This window comes from Cajanus cajan, chromosome 6 (genome assembly GCF_000230855.2).
Source record: "Cajanus cajan strain Asha chromosome 6, NIPB_CcT2T_4, whole genome shotgun sequence".
NCBI lineage: Eukaryota > Viridiplantae > Streptophyta > Magnoliopsida > Fabales > Fabaceae > Cajanus > Cajanus cajan.
In genome coordinates, this window is record NC_138522.1 from 47,319,657 (window position 1) to 47,335,028 (window position 15,372).

At 32.0% G+C, this 15,372-nt stretch overlaps 1 protein-coding gene across 1 annotated transcript; it reads left to right on the forward strand.

Annotated features, from left to right (window-relative positions):
- The first annotated feature begins 1,093 nt into the window (after nucleotides 1-1,093).
- Nucleotides 1,094-14,415, forward strand: LOC109797179 (DNA gyrase subunit B, chloroplastic/mitochondrial). Its single transcript, XM_020357127.3, has 21 exons — nucleotides 1,094-1,371; nucleotides 1,485-1,629; nucleotides 2,084-2,164; nucleotides 2,267-2,380; nucleotides 2,813-2,869; nucleotides 3,935-4,036; nucleotides 4,293-4,443; nucleotides 4,541-4,617; nucleotides 5,286-5,396; nucleotides 7,832-7,902; nucleotides 8,128-8,269; nucleotides 8,665-8,763; nucleotides 8,914-9,042; nucleotides 9,153-9,267; nucleotides 10,601-10,668; nucleotides 11,106-11,219; nucleotides 11,933-12,049; nucleotides 12,180-12,233; nucleotides 12,316-12,421; nucleotides 13,070-13,200; nucleotides 13,821-14,415. The coding sequence occupies exons 1-21, from the start codon at nucleotides 1,250-1,252 to the stop codon at nucleotides 13,887-13,889; spliced, it is 2,175 nt and encodes a 724-aa protein (XP_020212716.1). The 5' UTR covers nucleotides 1,094-1,249; the 3' UTR covers nucleotides 13,890-14,415.
- The last annotated feature ends 957 nt before the right edge of the window (nucleotides 14,416-15,372 follow it).

Here is a 15,372-nt window from a genome sequence, read left to right on the forward strand (position 1 = left end):
TCACTTTTTCTAGAGAAAATGCCTCATAAAAGATTTGTGACATTTTTTCATACACAAGCAACTTCCTTATGTGTGTTTATTTCTCATTCATCTAAAAACACTCTTAAGATAATATTAGGTTTGTAGGTTGCTCATAATGACAATCTTTGGTAGTGTTATACACCATGATATGATGAATGAATTTATATGCATTGCTTAATTACTCATGTGCAATAATAGAATAGAAGATGTGACTCGTTATTATAAATTAAAAATAAATGATTCATGAACATCTTTTGTAGTTTTACTTATTAAAATATAATAAAAAAGAAAACTATAAATAATTATAATACATAACATAATATACTTTTTTTAGTTCTTTATAAGATTCAAATAACTAATTTATTAATATTAAGAAAGGTTAGATTTTTTTTGTTATAAATTTATAATCAATAAACATGTCTCTTATATTTGTATTTGTTTTAAAACTATCCTTGAATTATAGAGACATTTATCATATGTTCTGAAAGTTTTTGCATTCCCAGAACAAACATATGAGATTATTATATTAAGAGACACACATTAAATAAATTTCACTTCTTTATTAAATTCATAAATACATTCAATAAAAGTATTTTTATAAAGTAAAAATTAATACTAGAGATATAATACATTGAGTCTTTATAAAAAAGAGTAAACTAATTTGAAAATTTTGATAGCTAAATAAGTATTTATGGTGAATAATGCTTCGTGTATCATTATTATTAAATAAAAAAATCTGTTAACAAAGCCATCTCCCTCCTAATTTGGAGACTGATACAAAACCTTGCTCAATGCTCACAAGAGAAAGTCGCAATCAATGGTGTTTTTTTATAACTAAACTTGTGCATCTCCTAATCATCGTTATTAATTAACGACACCGGATGAGATGCAAATTTCATACATCATAATTTTACATCACATCCTTACATTTAATTACTATTCCATCCAACGGCTACGAAAAACGCAGGACCAGGGATCGATCTTCTCCTCTAACCGCACTGTATAAAAACCCAACAAATGTGTGGGTAATGTTTTTAGTTTTTAGTTTTTAGTTTCAGCGACATCGTTTCATTTCGTGTGGAGGGAAAACATTAAGAAGTGAGGTAGGCTTAAAAGCGTAGGGTTTAGCGAAAGAAGATAGCATCAGCATCAGCATCAGTGAAGTGAAGAAGGTAACTTTAACAAAGGAGGGAAACGACAGAGAGTATTTGATTTTCATGCGAATGTGATGGCACATGCTCTTCTAATTCGCCCTCCTCTGCTTCGCTTCATGGCCTCTCGCTTCCTCACCTCCTCTTCCATTCACACGCGTTTTTCTTCGTTCCCTCCTTCTACGCTCTCCAAGCCCAGGTATGCATAACTTCATCTTTCTGCTTGCCCCTTTTCAAAAGTTCTGAAATTTCGATGATAAAGCCAGAAGGGGTTGTTTGTTTGTCCTTATATTTTTCTGGGTTTTGAGCCAGGACAAGTTTTCCTCTGAGGAAATTTTGGGTTCCATGTTCGGTGCCCAATGCGGTCACTCCAAGGGCGTTTATGTCTTCTATCTCGACCCCCGAAGCTTTTCAGAAAAATGAAAATTCCACTGCTTATGGTTCTGATCAAATTCAGGTGTTTTGTTTATTTGGTTCGATGTGTCAATTTGATTGTATTAAAAAAAATTTATGAGTGCTATGTGGAGAAATTTTACATGATGTATTGGACCAGTTTGGATAAGCTTTTCTAGAAGTAATTATTGTAGAGCAAAATAGGAAGAAAAAATGAAATAAATTTCTCCAAGCTAAAATTACTTTATGCATAAGCTGATTTATAGAAGTTATGTCCTATTAGCTTCTCGGAAATATTATTTTTTAACTCATACGTAAGTTAGTTTTTACTGTTTTGCCTTATGAAGAAACTTATTTTGATTTCTCTTCCTATTTTTCTCTCTTAGAAGTGTTTTTGGAGAAGTTTATCGGAATTTGTGTATTTTCTTGTTGGTTAGTACCTTGGTTTAGTGAATTTCTTTGTTTAATGTGGTTTGGAAGTGGCGTGGGTTTGCTAAAGGGTTGTGTGATACATGTAGGTGCTTGAAGGCTTGGATCCTGTGAGGAAAAGGCCTGGGATGTATATTGGAAGCACTGGTCCACGTGGTTTGCACCATTTGGTATTGTCATCTTCTGGCTTTCTTTTTTGCAGCTGCTTTGTTGATGTTTTGTTTTTGTTATGAGGTTTTTCTGATTGAAGCAGAGTTTATGTGGTGTCTTAGGTGTATGAAATTTTGGATAATGCTGTTGACGAAGCTCAAGCTGGGTTTGCTTCCAAGATTGATGTTGTTTTGCTCGCTGATGATTCTGTGTGCATCACGGACAATGGTCGTGGGGTATGTGTTGTTTGTAGTTTAAATTTTCTCATTGGTTTATTATGCTCTGTCTGTGTATATCTTACTTATCCTTAGTTGGTTCATTTTTTTGTATAATTGTGCCCAAATATAATGTTGATTTGAAGTTTGAACCTTTACCTTTTAGATTTAAAATTTAGACCAGAAAAGCAAAATCGGAGTTGGTCACAGTATAATGATATCGTTTCTTTTAATGTAACTGGTAACTATTTTCTGACTTTCTTAGTTTTGTGGAGTTAATTATTACAAATGGCCAACTGCTTGACAATGCTAGCAATGGTTCTTTTATGGAAATAAGTATAATTTGCCATTTATCAAGATTTTTAGCTGTTAACTCTTGTGCAATTGGTCAGTGTTTATTTACTATCTTTTGGTTTATTTTGACTTTACATACTAATTTATCTCATAATGCAGATTCCTACTGACTTGCATCCTGTTACAAATAAATCTGCCTTGGAGACAGTGTTGACGGTATTGTTACACATACTTCAATAATAAGTTTAGATAATTGCTATGTATATGCTTTAAAGACTTTAGATACCATGCAATTCAAATTGGCTAATCCAGTCTGTTATGCTATTTTATCCAAGAAAATTGTGTTTATGGTGTAAGGAAATGCATGCCTGTTTGAAATTTAGTTGAGCTATTGAGTTCTAGAGTTGATTTCCCCCTTAAATAGTTATTAATGCTTTAGTTGCCTTTTGGTATTCCATGTACTCATGTTTTAAATTTGTTATCTATTTGCTTGAGACTGAAGTTAAGGAATCATGTTTTTGGCCTTTTTTTACACCTCTGACATATGGACCTATTTCCTCATCTTGATTATCTATTTAACCTAGAAATGTGTGATGTGAACTTGGTGCTCATATCATCTATAAGCTTATCTATGCTAAATTTGACCAGAGGATCATTGAAGCTTCTAATATACAATTGAGGTTCTTCCTTTTGTATTATTCTGCAAATTTTATTGACAATATTTAAGGATGTTTCAAGAACTTGGTGTTTATATGATCTATTAACTTGTCTACACTAAATTTGGCAAGAGGATCATTTAACTTTCTACATATACAATCAGGATTCTTCTCTTTGTATTATTCTGCAAATTTTATGGACAATATTTATTTAAGGATATTATAAGAACTGATTGGAGTTATCCATATAATTCTGTATTGTTGATGGACCATATTATTCTTTTAGTTTCATAAAGATAAAGAGCCATTTGGTTTGAGAAAATGTTTTCTATTTTCATTTTGCTTCCTGTTTTTTGAAATTTAAAAAAAATGAAAATGAAAAACAATAATATGTTGTTTTTACTGTTTGCTACACAAACTTCTAAAAAAAAGTTAACAAAAATTGTTTTTAACAACAAATGCCCTCTAAAATTTTCACTTTTTGAAAATGTTGGAATTTGGGCCTTATGCTGTAACACAAATTTGCCCAGCCTTTGGAGTACGTTTTATTTATACTTGATCTTTATTGTGTATTTTTTTAGTTGGATAACAGTTGTATACTCTAAGTCTCTAACAAACTTTGCAGGTCTTGCATGCTGGTGGAAAATTTGGTGGTGTCAACAGTGGCTACTCTGTATCAGGTGGTTTACATGGCGTGGGTTTGTCTGTTGTTAATGCCTTGTCTGAGGTATGTCTTTAATATTTATCAATTTTGCCCTTTTCTTTCCGAACTTTTTCAAGGTTTATATGAAAGCATTGGATATAAAATTTAAATTGGTATAGATGTTTTAACTCTAATTTTACACACTTCCATACATTCTTATTCATTATATATTTAGACGTTAGCAAATAATGCAATCACTTTTATATTTATTTTTGAGATTTTTAGTTATGTTTAGTTATATATGTTATCTAAAGATCCTATATACTATTTAACTTTACAGTTGCTAGAGATAACAGTTTGGCGTGATGGAATGGAATACATGCAAACATATGCTCGTGGAAAGCCAGTGACAATTCTGAAATGCCTTGTGCTTCCAGATGAAAGGAAAGATCTTCGAGGGACATGTGTCAGATTTTGGCCTGACAAAGAAGGTTCATATGATCATACATTTATACTTTCTAGGTTATGTTCTTTTTTGATTACTGCAAATCTCAGTCTTACACGATTTATTTTTATCTGAACATGCAGTATTTACCACTGCTATTCAGTTTGATTATAACACAATAGCTGGACGCATTAGGGAGTTAGCTTTCCTCAACCCAAAGGTGAAGTCATTGATTCAAGAATGTCCATTTGTGGCATCACATATATCATTCATTTTTCTCATTAAAAATGGTCTTAAATGTGGATACTTCATCATGACAATTTATTCATGGGTTTTCATTATTTTATCATGTGTTGATTAATGACTGGATTTCCTGTCAAGACTAGACAAAAACATTTCTTTCATGTACATATATAAATCATTTGTGAGCCTTCGCCAAATAGCTTAATCTTTTGGGAGAGTTAGTGATATTGTATATCAGAGTCCCTACAACCAAGTGGTTAATTAAAGTTAACTTTAAGCATAAGATAAGTTGGGTCTGCATTTTCTATGCTTCAGGTTCAAGAGCTCTTGGTTTGAGGGGAGTGTTGCATATAAAAACCATTCATGAGTCTTCACCTAATATTTTAAGCTTTTGGGATGGTTGATGATTGACATTCTTCTTTTGGTGTGGAGTGTAAGAATGGCATTTGGATCAAATAAAAGATGATTTGCAATTTTGATCAGATCTCAAGCTAGAGCTTTGTGTATACATGTGCTCACCTAACAAACAAGACTGAGCTGCCTATAGGATTTTCCCTCATTGGGCCACCTATAAATCAAAGACTTCTAGAAGAGCATTTATCTATCTACTTTGCATCTTACCATGGGTTTTCTTGACCTTTGCAGCTTACAATCACGCTTCGGAAAGAAGACACTGATCCAGAAAAAGTCCAATATAATGAATACTTCTATGCTGGGGGATTGGTTGAATATGTGAAATGGCTCAACACTGACAAGGTCTTGTACTTTTTACCTTTATGCTTGTTATGTATGGTTAATGTCATTTTTTTTAATTATTGTTTGGTGCCTGTTTGCTTAGGTAGGATATCTTATCCTTCTTCATTCTACTTTCTTCAAATATAGAATAAGTTTTTTGTTATACTTGTGTACATCAATTTATTATCTGTTTCTATAAAATATCTATTATACTGCATATAATTTTTTTACTGCACATCTCTTTAAGTTAACAACTGTAAACACTTGCTTACATGAAATTTATTTAAGATAAAAAAGCTTAAACGGTATCATTTGTTTTCAGATTTGCAATATAAATTTTGTAAGTTGTATTACTGACTACTATTTTGGAGTAATACTATAGAGTATAGACACAACCAGTTGAATCACTATGGAACTCATCCCTGCACTGTGGTCATTAGAGCACCTCCAGTGGGGGATGCTTATGGTGTTGCTTAAAAATAAGAACCGGTACTTACAAGAAACTCCCAATGGAGTCATCCTACGTGGCAAGAGGAGATCTAAATTTTTTGGCAGAGTTGCTTGTGGAAGCAACGGATCTTAACATTATAAAGTGTAAAAATGAAGGCTTTTGATTGGTTCTTCTAGAAACAAAAGATTCAGCAAAATAAAAAAAATAAAAAACCTCTTCTTCTCTGCGGTCCAACCAGCGATGAAGCATTTGACCAGGCGAGCCCCTCCGGCACGCGTGCATCTCTGCGGACCAGAACCCCTCCGGCGCGCACACGGCTCCGCGGACCAGACCCCTTCCAGCGCGCGCAGGACTTCGCAGACCAGACTCCTCTGGCGCGCAGATCCGTCCGACCAGACCCCCCCGGCGCGCGGCTCCGCATGACCAAACCCCCCGAGACGTGGCGGAGGAGAGAAGAAGAAGAAGAGAGAAGAGAGAAGAAGATGAAGCAAAATAAAAAGAAAGAGAAAGATAAGCCTGGGAGAAGAAGAAAACGAAAAAAAAAAAAATGAAGAAAGAGCCGTTGGTGAGAAGAAGAAAACGTAAATAATAATAATAAATTTATTATTTTAAATTAAAAAATTATTACATATTTAGAATATTATTTTTTTAAAATTAAATAAAATTTTACTTCATATGTAATAATTAAAAAAAATAATTTAAATGTACATTAATTTTATTGAAATTTAACATGGTAAAAATTTTACGCGGCTTGTATATGATAAAAAAAAACATAACATGCCGGTAATATTTTTTACATGCTTATTTTTATATTAAAAGCACACGATTATTGATTCATATTTTTAAAAAATAAAAACATTTCATGTTTTTTAATAAATTGAAAAGTGTTGGAAAAATAATTTAAATTTCAAATAAATCGAATAAGTAAAAATTTAAAAAATTATTTTAGAAATTTGTAATATTTCAGATATTATTTAATTTTATAAATTTTTATCAATTTATTATGTAATTTTTTTTATTATTGTAATTTTTTTATTATGTAATTTCTTTATTATGTAATTTCTTTTGTTTGTTATTCATATTTATATATTATCTATAATAATTAATTTTTTAAAAATTTATCATAAAGTGTAATGTGAGTTGTCAAAAAGTGTAGTATGAGTTGTAAAAAAGTAGGGGTGCTTATAAGCAATTTCCATTGGAGCAAAAATTGTAAAAATATAGTATGAGTTGCTTATGAGTGACGTGGCACAGTGAGACCCATTTAAAGTGGTAGGGAGTAGCTTAAGCAACTCCCATTGTAGATGCTCTTATATATCTAGTTTGTCATGCAGATTAATGACCAATGCAGGATGACATAATGGCTTGCAGAGGGGTGTGATAGTATTTCACCGCCAGTTATCTGGGTAGCATTAAGTTATCTTTACATGCTGCATGGTCATTAATAACTCTGGCTTGATATCTGATAGCACCTGTGGCAGAAGAATAGCAAAATAATCCAAGTAGAAACAACTGGAAATAAGGCAAACCAGTTACAGTAGTGGTTACAGAATTAGTTGGGTATTTGACTTAAGTAGTGGGAGGGTAGAAGATTGAAGAGATTTGTTTGTTTTGGAGTACAGAGCATTGTCTCTGTTGTGATTGTGAAAGGGGCAACCCGTGGAGATCTCTCTCCTTGTTCTGTGCATTTTAAGCCAAGCAATAAAATTATTTTCTTTTCTCTATTTTCTATTTTTGGTTTGTGTCAATGTTTCTTTTTCTACATTTGGATGTGTTCCCATTGCTTTTAAGTGGTGTTCTTTATTGGCCTTACAAGAATGGCTGACTTCAGCTACATGATTTTTTCAGTGTTTATTTTCTATATTAAAAAATGGTTCATTGATTTTAATTTGTTCCTTTTAATGGAAAACTACTTATTATGTAATGAATTGTAATATATTTGAATTTGGATTTGATATTTTCAGTAGCTGTAAAATGGTTATTGACTTGTGACCTTCTGTTCCAGAAAGCTCTTCATGATGTTCTGAGTTTTAGAAAAGAAACAGATGGAATAACAGTTGATATAGCTTTTCAATGGTAAGCCCTCCAACTCCAATTGATATAGAAGAGTTAGCTAGATACATTTCATCTAACCTGTCAGGATTCATTTGTCTGTATTTGGCACTTGACTCCTTATGAATAAGAATTAAATATAGAAGCTCAAAATGAACAATGGAATTGTATAATTTTCTGTATAATATGGTTGTCAACTATTCATAATCCCTTTTGGTATATGTGATTCATGCATTTCTTCTTTACTAGGTGTGAAGATGCATATTCTGATACAATACTGGGATATGCTAATAGTATACGCACTATTGATGGTGGCACTCATATCGATGCTATGAAGGCTTCTATAACAAGAACACTGAATAGTCTTGGAAAGAAGTCAAAAGTTATCAAGGTATTCCTCAGCTTTTGCTTCTTTTTTCGTTTATTTTCTCTGTTTTCTATTCATGCCTGGCTACTTTCCTGAAATACAAAACTCGTGGTCTAGAATTTGTTACTATGGTATTCTCTTTGACTATATATACTAATACTGCAACTACATTATTTTACCCTTAACTTATGGTGCACTACAGTAACAAATCACCTGAAATACTAAACCACTTTCCTTATTTAATACTGTATGCTTAACAGAACTGGAACTTCTATACATGTTAACATGTTCTATTAAACATGGTAATTGTAAAATAGCAAATGCCTCCCTTTGTCTGAAATGGTTTATGGATTATTTTAAGAATAGTTCACCAAGTGGATTCTTTTCATTTTTAAATAGCATTTTCTGTTTTTTTGCAGGAAAAGGATATTACTCTAAGTGGTGAGCATGTGAGAGAGGGTCTAACATGTGTTGTCTCAGTCAAGGTCCCAAATCCTGAGTTTGAAGGGCAAACAAAGGTACTGCCAGCTTTATATTATTAGTATGATGGAATGCTTATATTCTAGGTCCTCTGGAATATTAGAGTTTTCACAATTTTTTTCTCTTTTACAGCATTTCATGGTACTCCTTTAAGTTTTTTCTCTTACCATTCTCTTTGCCATGAAAAGACAAGGTTAGGAAATCCAGAGGTGCGAAAAGTTGTTGATCAATCTATTCAAGACTATCTTACTGAGTATTTAGAATTGCATCCAGATGTTCTTGATTCAGTACTTTCTAAAGCTCTTAATGCTTTTAAGGTAATCATCTCTTTTCGAGTATACAATTCTGTATTTTAAACCGTATTGCTTCTGATAGGAATATTAGGCTTAACCAAAAACTTCCTTTTATGATTTTATTGTCTAATTAGGCAGCTCTGGCAGCAAAAAGAGCAAGGGAATTGGTGAGACAAAAGAGTGTATTGAAATCTTCATCTCTCCCAGGAAAACTTGCTGATTGTTCATCTACAAATCCTGAAGAATGTGGTATACTTGTTTCTATTTTGTGAAACTTAATTTACTTACCATTTGAACTATAGTTTTTTGACGGGACTGGGTTAATTCTGCATATCAGAACTCTTAGAATATGACATTTGTTGAGATCACATATTGACTATGGATATGGCTAGAGCTTATAAAGGCTTGGACAATCCTCATCCAATGAGATAACTTTTGGAGTTGAGTTAGGCCCAACCCAAATTTAAGATGGTATTATAGATATGATGTTGTGTCACCCTCAACTGCCCAAAAGTCTGCCTGGTCCCTTAACATTCCAAGTGCAATATAAAAAAAATTTAGTTGTACAATCTCCACAGTCTAGATGTCCAACCCTAGATGTGATGGGTGTGTTAAGACTCCTCATTGACTATAGATATGGCTAAAGCTTATAATGGCTTGAGCAATCCTCACTTCATGAGATAGCTTTGCAAAAGTGCTTTACTTTATTTCATTTGAAATTGCTATCTGTATATAATCTCTTTGGTACACTTTTTTCTAGTCTTGTTTCTTTGTTGTGATTCTTGTTTGTCTCTGAAGAAGCTTACAACTGCATAAATAATCAGACATTTATATGACAGAACAAAACAGACACTCAATTAGAAATGAGAAAATTAGGATGAACTCCTCATATATTGTGCTAATAGAACTTCTGTACTGTAAAGAGTAAATTTCTATTGTTTCATCATGAGTATGTACAATTGTTGGTGTCCATTATATGTGTATTGGAGGATGAATCATATGATCACATGCTTCATTATTTCTGGGTTTTAACAAAACAATTTGAAAATTCAGGTCGGATCAAGGTTATGAGATGTGGAACTTGAATCTCTTTATTTCAGTGTATTTCTTCTGAGTTTTGACTTTTGACTTCCAGTCTTTCCACCTAATTATATTTAGAGATTTCAAAAATATGTCCTTATCAGTTATTGTTCAAATATTTCAACTTTCAAGGTTGTAGGTTGATTTCCTTAGGTCAATTATATGCAGCTTGGTTTGTAAGGATTGGGATGAAAATAATAATTGATGCTTTGGTTATGTGGTGATTGTCACACTTTTAGAGAGAACATTTAGGGTTCTTTGCTGAAATTTAGGATGGTATCTAACTGATAATATTCTACTCTTTAAAGTGAATTGTTTCTTAATACAGGACTTCATGCTCAAATGCTCAATATATTTACGTTAGCATTGTATGTATATTTGGAGCTATGTGTTCTAGCATAGTTGATTCATGTTGCATTAGCTGAGATTTTGGTAAATCTTTTGATGAGGTGGCAGTGTGTTCTGAATTCAAATTTCTTTGTTCTTTGTCCCTATATTGCAGAAATCTTTATAGTTGAAGGTGATTCAGCTGGAGGAAGTGCTAAGCAAGGGCGTGACAGGCGCTTCCAGGTAAAGTATAGTAGTATACATTTTTGGATGAAAGCCTGCATAAGTGTGAGCAGGACATGCAGACGTTTTTTTTTTATCTTGCTTTGTTACTTGCTACCAAAAATTTGGAACCATTGAGGACTGACTCTCTTAAAAGCTTAAATTTTTAGGTGCCTTCTGAATGTAAGAAACATTAAAATTATAACAAAGGTAATGTGATGACTGGAAATTTAAAATTGTGAGGAGTTTTCACATATGGATTTGGCTTCATACTTTTAGCTATATATAATTTTGTGATTGTATATTCTAATGTACATTTTCCTAATTCTTGTATCGAATCACTTAAATTCTGTTTACTGACACTTGGAGCACATTGTTAGATTGGTGTTCAGTCTGTGTATAAAAGAATGTTTAGAGTTGTGTAAGTACTTGTATTTATCAGACCATATTTGATGCAGGCCATTCTCCCTCTGCGGGGTAAGATTCTGAATATTGAAAGGAGGGATGAAGCAGCAATGTACAAAAATGAAGAGATCCAAAATTTAATTCTTGCGCTTGGTCTCGGAGTGAAGGTTAAAATTATTTCTGTTTCATTTATTTGCTATTAATGGAGGAGTTAAAACATAGAATTATTAGAGGATTGAAAGTTCTGAAAAACAAGCCATTGTCAAGTATAAATAACTTATAAAATATTACTAAATTGAAATCTCTTTAATAACTAAACTGTATGTTTGTCTTTGTCTTAGTGGTTTTCTTCTTTTATTCATATGAGTGATATACGATGCAGAGTCTAAGTGGAAGAGTAATTTACATGCAACCTGCTTAAAATTCAAATTTTAAATAGCTAAGACAATCTTTAAATTGTTAAGATTCCCAAATGAAGTCCCACAAAAAACAAATCTAATAACAATTGATGTGAATTTCAATCTTTAAAGTGAATTTAGAGACAAATAGAAATATGAAGATGGGCAGAAAGAGAATATGGTAATTAGCAAAGACAAAACGAATGCATTGGGTGTTAATATCATATTTACAATGGGAACCAAATGTAATCCTGATTCCTGAATATGATAGGAAGTTACAAATTATCAATGAATTTTAAAAATTAATTTAGAAAACTCATCTCTGAATAGCATGATAATTGATAACTAAGTTATTAGTGATATTCTCGGTACCTGCATAAATACTAATTAAAACAATTATATCTCACTAAAAATCCTTGATCACGTGCCAGAATTCTTTGCTCTTAACTAATTTAATTAAGAAATTTCATTTGTTGTTTCAGGGAGAGGATTTTAAAAAGGATGCACTCCGATATCATAAGATTATTATCCTGACTGATGCTGATGTGGATGGTGCCCATATCCGAACTCTGCTACTGACATTTTTCTTCAGATATCAGGTAGAGTATACAGGAAATGCTGGTAAATGAACCCTGCGTGGAAGATGAAAGCCAAGCCAACTCCTAATCTCCTATAAGAATATAAATCAAAATAAATGACCAAATTTGATGCAGTGGTTCTTTCTTGCAGAGAGCTTTGTTTGATGAAGGCTGCATATATGTTGGTGTTCCACCATTGTACAAGGTTTGCCCAAAGTTTTTGCTACATGGAATGTCTCTCAGATGGAATCATGCTAACTTCGAGCTATCTTTACTGAAATAACCAGGTTGTAAGGGGAAAACAAGTGCACTATTGCTATGATGATGCTGACCTTAAAAAGCTTCAAAGATCATTCCCTCCTAATGCATCATACAACATGCAAAGGTTCAAAGGTATGAGTAAAAGTTCTTTTAGTTTTGTGCTTCTTGCATTAGAATTTATTGTAGGCTTGCATCACAGTTGACAAAATAAATTTTAAAATAAACAATAACTTATTAAATAGTTAGGGTTGATATTGTCACGAGCTGCTATTTGTGACGAAACTCAACTGATACTAATTATAGTTTTCATATATTTCAAAACTTGAAACTAAAAACGATGCCGAGTGGGGCCTAAGATTTTCTTAATGTCATTATGATTTTTCCCTTTTGTTCATTCGAGCTGTAGTTGCACCATTTCAATAATCAGGAATGTGAAATATCTGCTCCATTCATAATCATACCAAACAAGAGAAACATGATGACCTCATGTCAGTACTTGGGGGTTTGGTCATAATGTAATGATAATCTCTGCAGTCAGTGGGGTGTGTTGTAAGCCATTGTAGTGAACAATATATTTGTTGAAGAAAGTAAATTTAATGTTAAAGAGTATTTTATTGAATTTATCTGGTTTAGTAAAGTAAATGACTTCTACCCATTTATTCTAGAAGATTCATATGCCTCCTTAATGCTGCAATTTTGTTGGTATCTGAGCTAATTATTTTACAATGTTTTCTTTATTCTATCCATAATAGTGCACTCTTGTATGTTTAATAAATTCAGGGTTGGGAGAGATGATGCCTTTACAACTATGGGAAACAACCATGGATCCAGAACGCAGGTTATTGAAGCAATTAAAAGTTGAGGATGCAGCAGAAGCAAATATTGTTTTTTCGTCTCTTATGGGTGCTCGGGTAATTTGACTGGCTACATTTTGTGATTTTTTTTTATCTAAATCTATTTGTTTCTATATATTTTACTACTGATACATTGAACTTCAAGGAATTTATAGGAACCAAATTTGACGAAACTAGTTATTACAAATTTTGAATGCATGTTTTAATAAAAAAAGGGGGAAATATCCATGTCTTTCATATTTTAATCTATTTATACATCAACCTCTCAAATTAGCCCAATTTTACATTTCTATATGATATTGTATTACAATAATCGATGCTTTTTAAACAATTATTCACTGACATCAGAATTCATTTGTATTTATGAACTTAAAAATGTAATTTTCTATCCTTTTGAGTCTCCATTAAAATCTAGGTGGTTTATGAACTCATAAAAATTGTGGTCTTTTTGTTGTTTTTTGCTGTTCCATGCATAATCATCGTATATAATATATTGACATGTGCGGTGAGCTTAAAAATACTGAATGTGCGGTGAGCTTAAAAATACTGAATGCTGGCCTCGGTTGATTGTCTAGGTTCTTAGGTACAATGTCATAATAACTATAACAGGTTCTCATCACCAATCAGCTAAGTTATTGTTGTGCCATAATCAGAATTTGTATTATAATTTGTGTCAGGTGGATGTTCGGAAGGAACTCATAAAAAATTCTGCAAGCATGATTGATCTTGACCAGCTAGATATTTGATGGTGCAGCTAGATGTGGAGAAATGTAATGTCTTCCATATTAACCATACATTACAATATAGTCAAGCACAATTTTTTCTATATGCGAGGGAATGTGGAAAGGTCTTAAATGAAGCAAGGCTCCTATTTATTCATTGGTGATTTGAAAGAAGTGTTTACTAGGTACAAATGGAGCTGTCATTTTTTGATGCTGGGAAATATTTGGAGGCATGTTGGAGTTTCTAATTTTATTAAGTGCATATTCTTTTTGCCCCCACCTATTTACGATCCCAAATTTTGTAATCAAATGTAATCATTTTCTTGTACTTCAAAGTTCCAATATTTCCATTCACAAGAAGTTAGCAGCTGAGCTAGGGTTTGATCGTGCCATTTAAAACTCGTGTAATTTGTGAGCAAACGGGATCCAGTATTTATATTGCAGGATTATAGTTCCTATAATGGAATTAGAACGGTGAATGATTGAGTGAAACATGCATGTGGAAGCATCAACTTTATGGAACAAGAAAACGGCTATATTTACTGTTGTATTTTCATGTATAAATCTGACTTTTTTTATTGCAGTGTTGAATATCTTTTATGGTCAGCAAAATAATAATACAAATATCATTTTACAGAGATACTCTGTCTGGACTTGTATATAAACAAAAGTAACCAATTTCACATATATTAAAAAGTTTATTAAATATATTTAATTTTCATAATTTCTGATAAAATATATACTAAACTTTCTAAAATATCATCAAATTTATGATAGATATTCTTTTCATTTATTATCATATGGATGTTTTTGAATTAAGAATATTAAATAAAGTTGTTTTAATTAAAATTTGTTTATATTTCAATTCAAAAAATTTAAGTATTTTTTGATAATTTGTATATATGATATCTAAATTTTTTCTATCTTGATAGTTTTACATAAGTTACATTAATTTTTATATTATGTTCCTACAGTAAGTATGTGCATCCAAAGTATTGTTCCCTTTGATGTTCGTTGAGTTATTATAGTTTTGTTTTTTAAAAAGCATCTCGGTGGGTTAAGAAGGGAGAGTGTTCATAAATTAAACTTAGTCTTGACTCTTAAGTAATGGGGAACTTTTAGATATATCGGAACAAGTTCTCTAATTGATACTAAAAGACAAGAGTGGCCTAGGCCCTTCTTCTAGTATCAATGTTCCTATCATAAGTTCGCTGTCATCGTTAGGATGATCGTATATGAGGTATTGTTCGCTTTAACGTTGATTGGACCATTATGGTTTTGTCTTTTAAAAGACATCTCAGTAGGTTAAGGAGAATGGTGTTTATAAACTAAACTTAGTGAACTCTTAAGCGATATGAGACTTTTAAGTATATTAGAGCATATTATATAAGTTAATATTATGATTGATTAAATAAATAATACAATTTTTCTTTTTTACAAAATTTTAAATACATTTTCCGAAGGATCATTCAATTTTACTTTTGTTATTTTCAATTTTGAGAAAGAT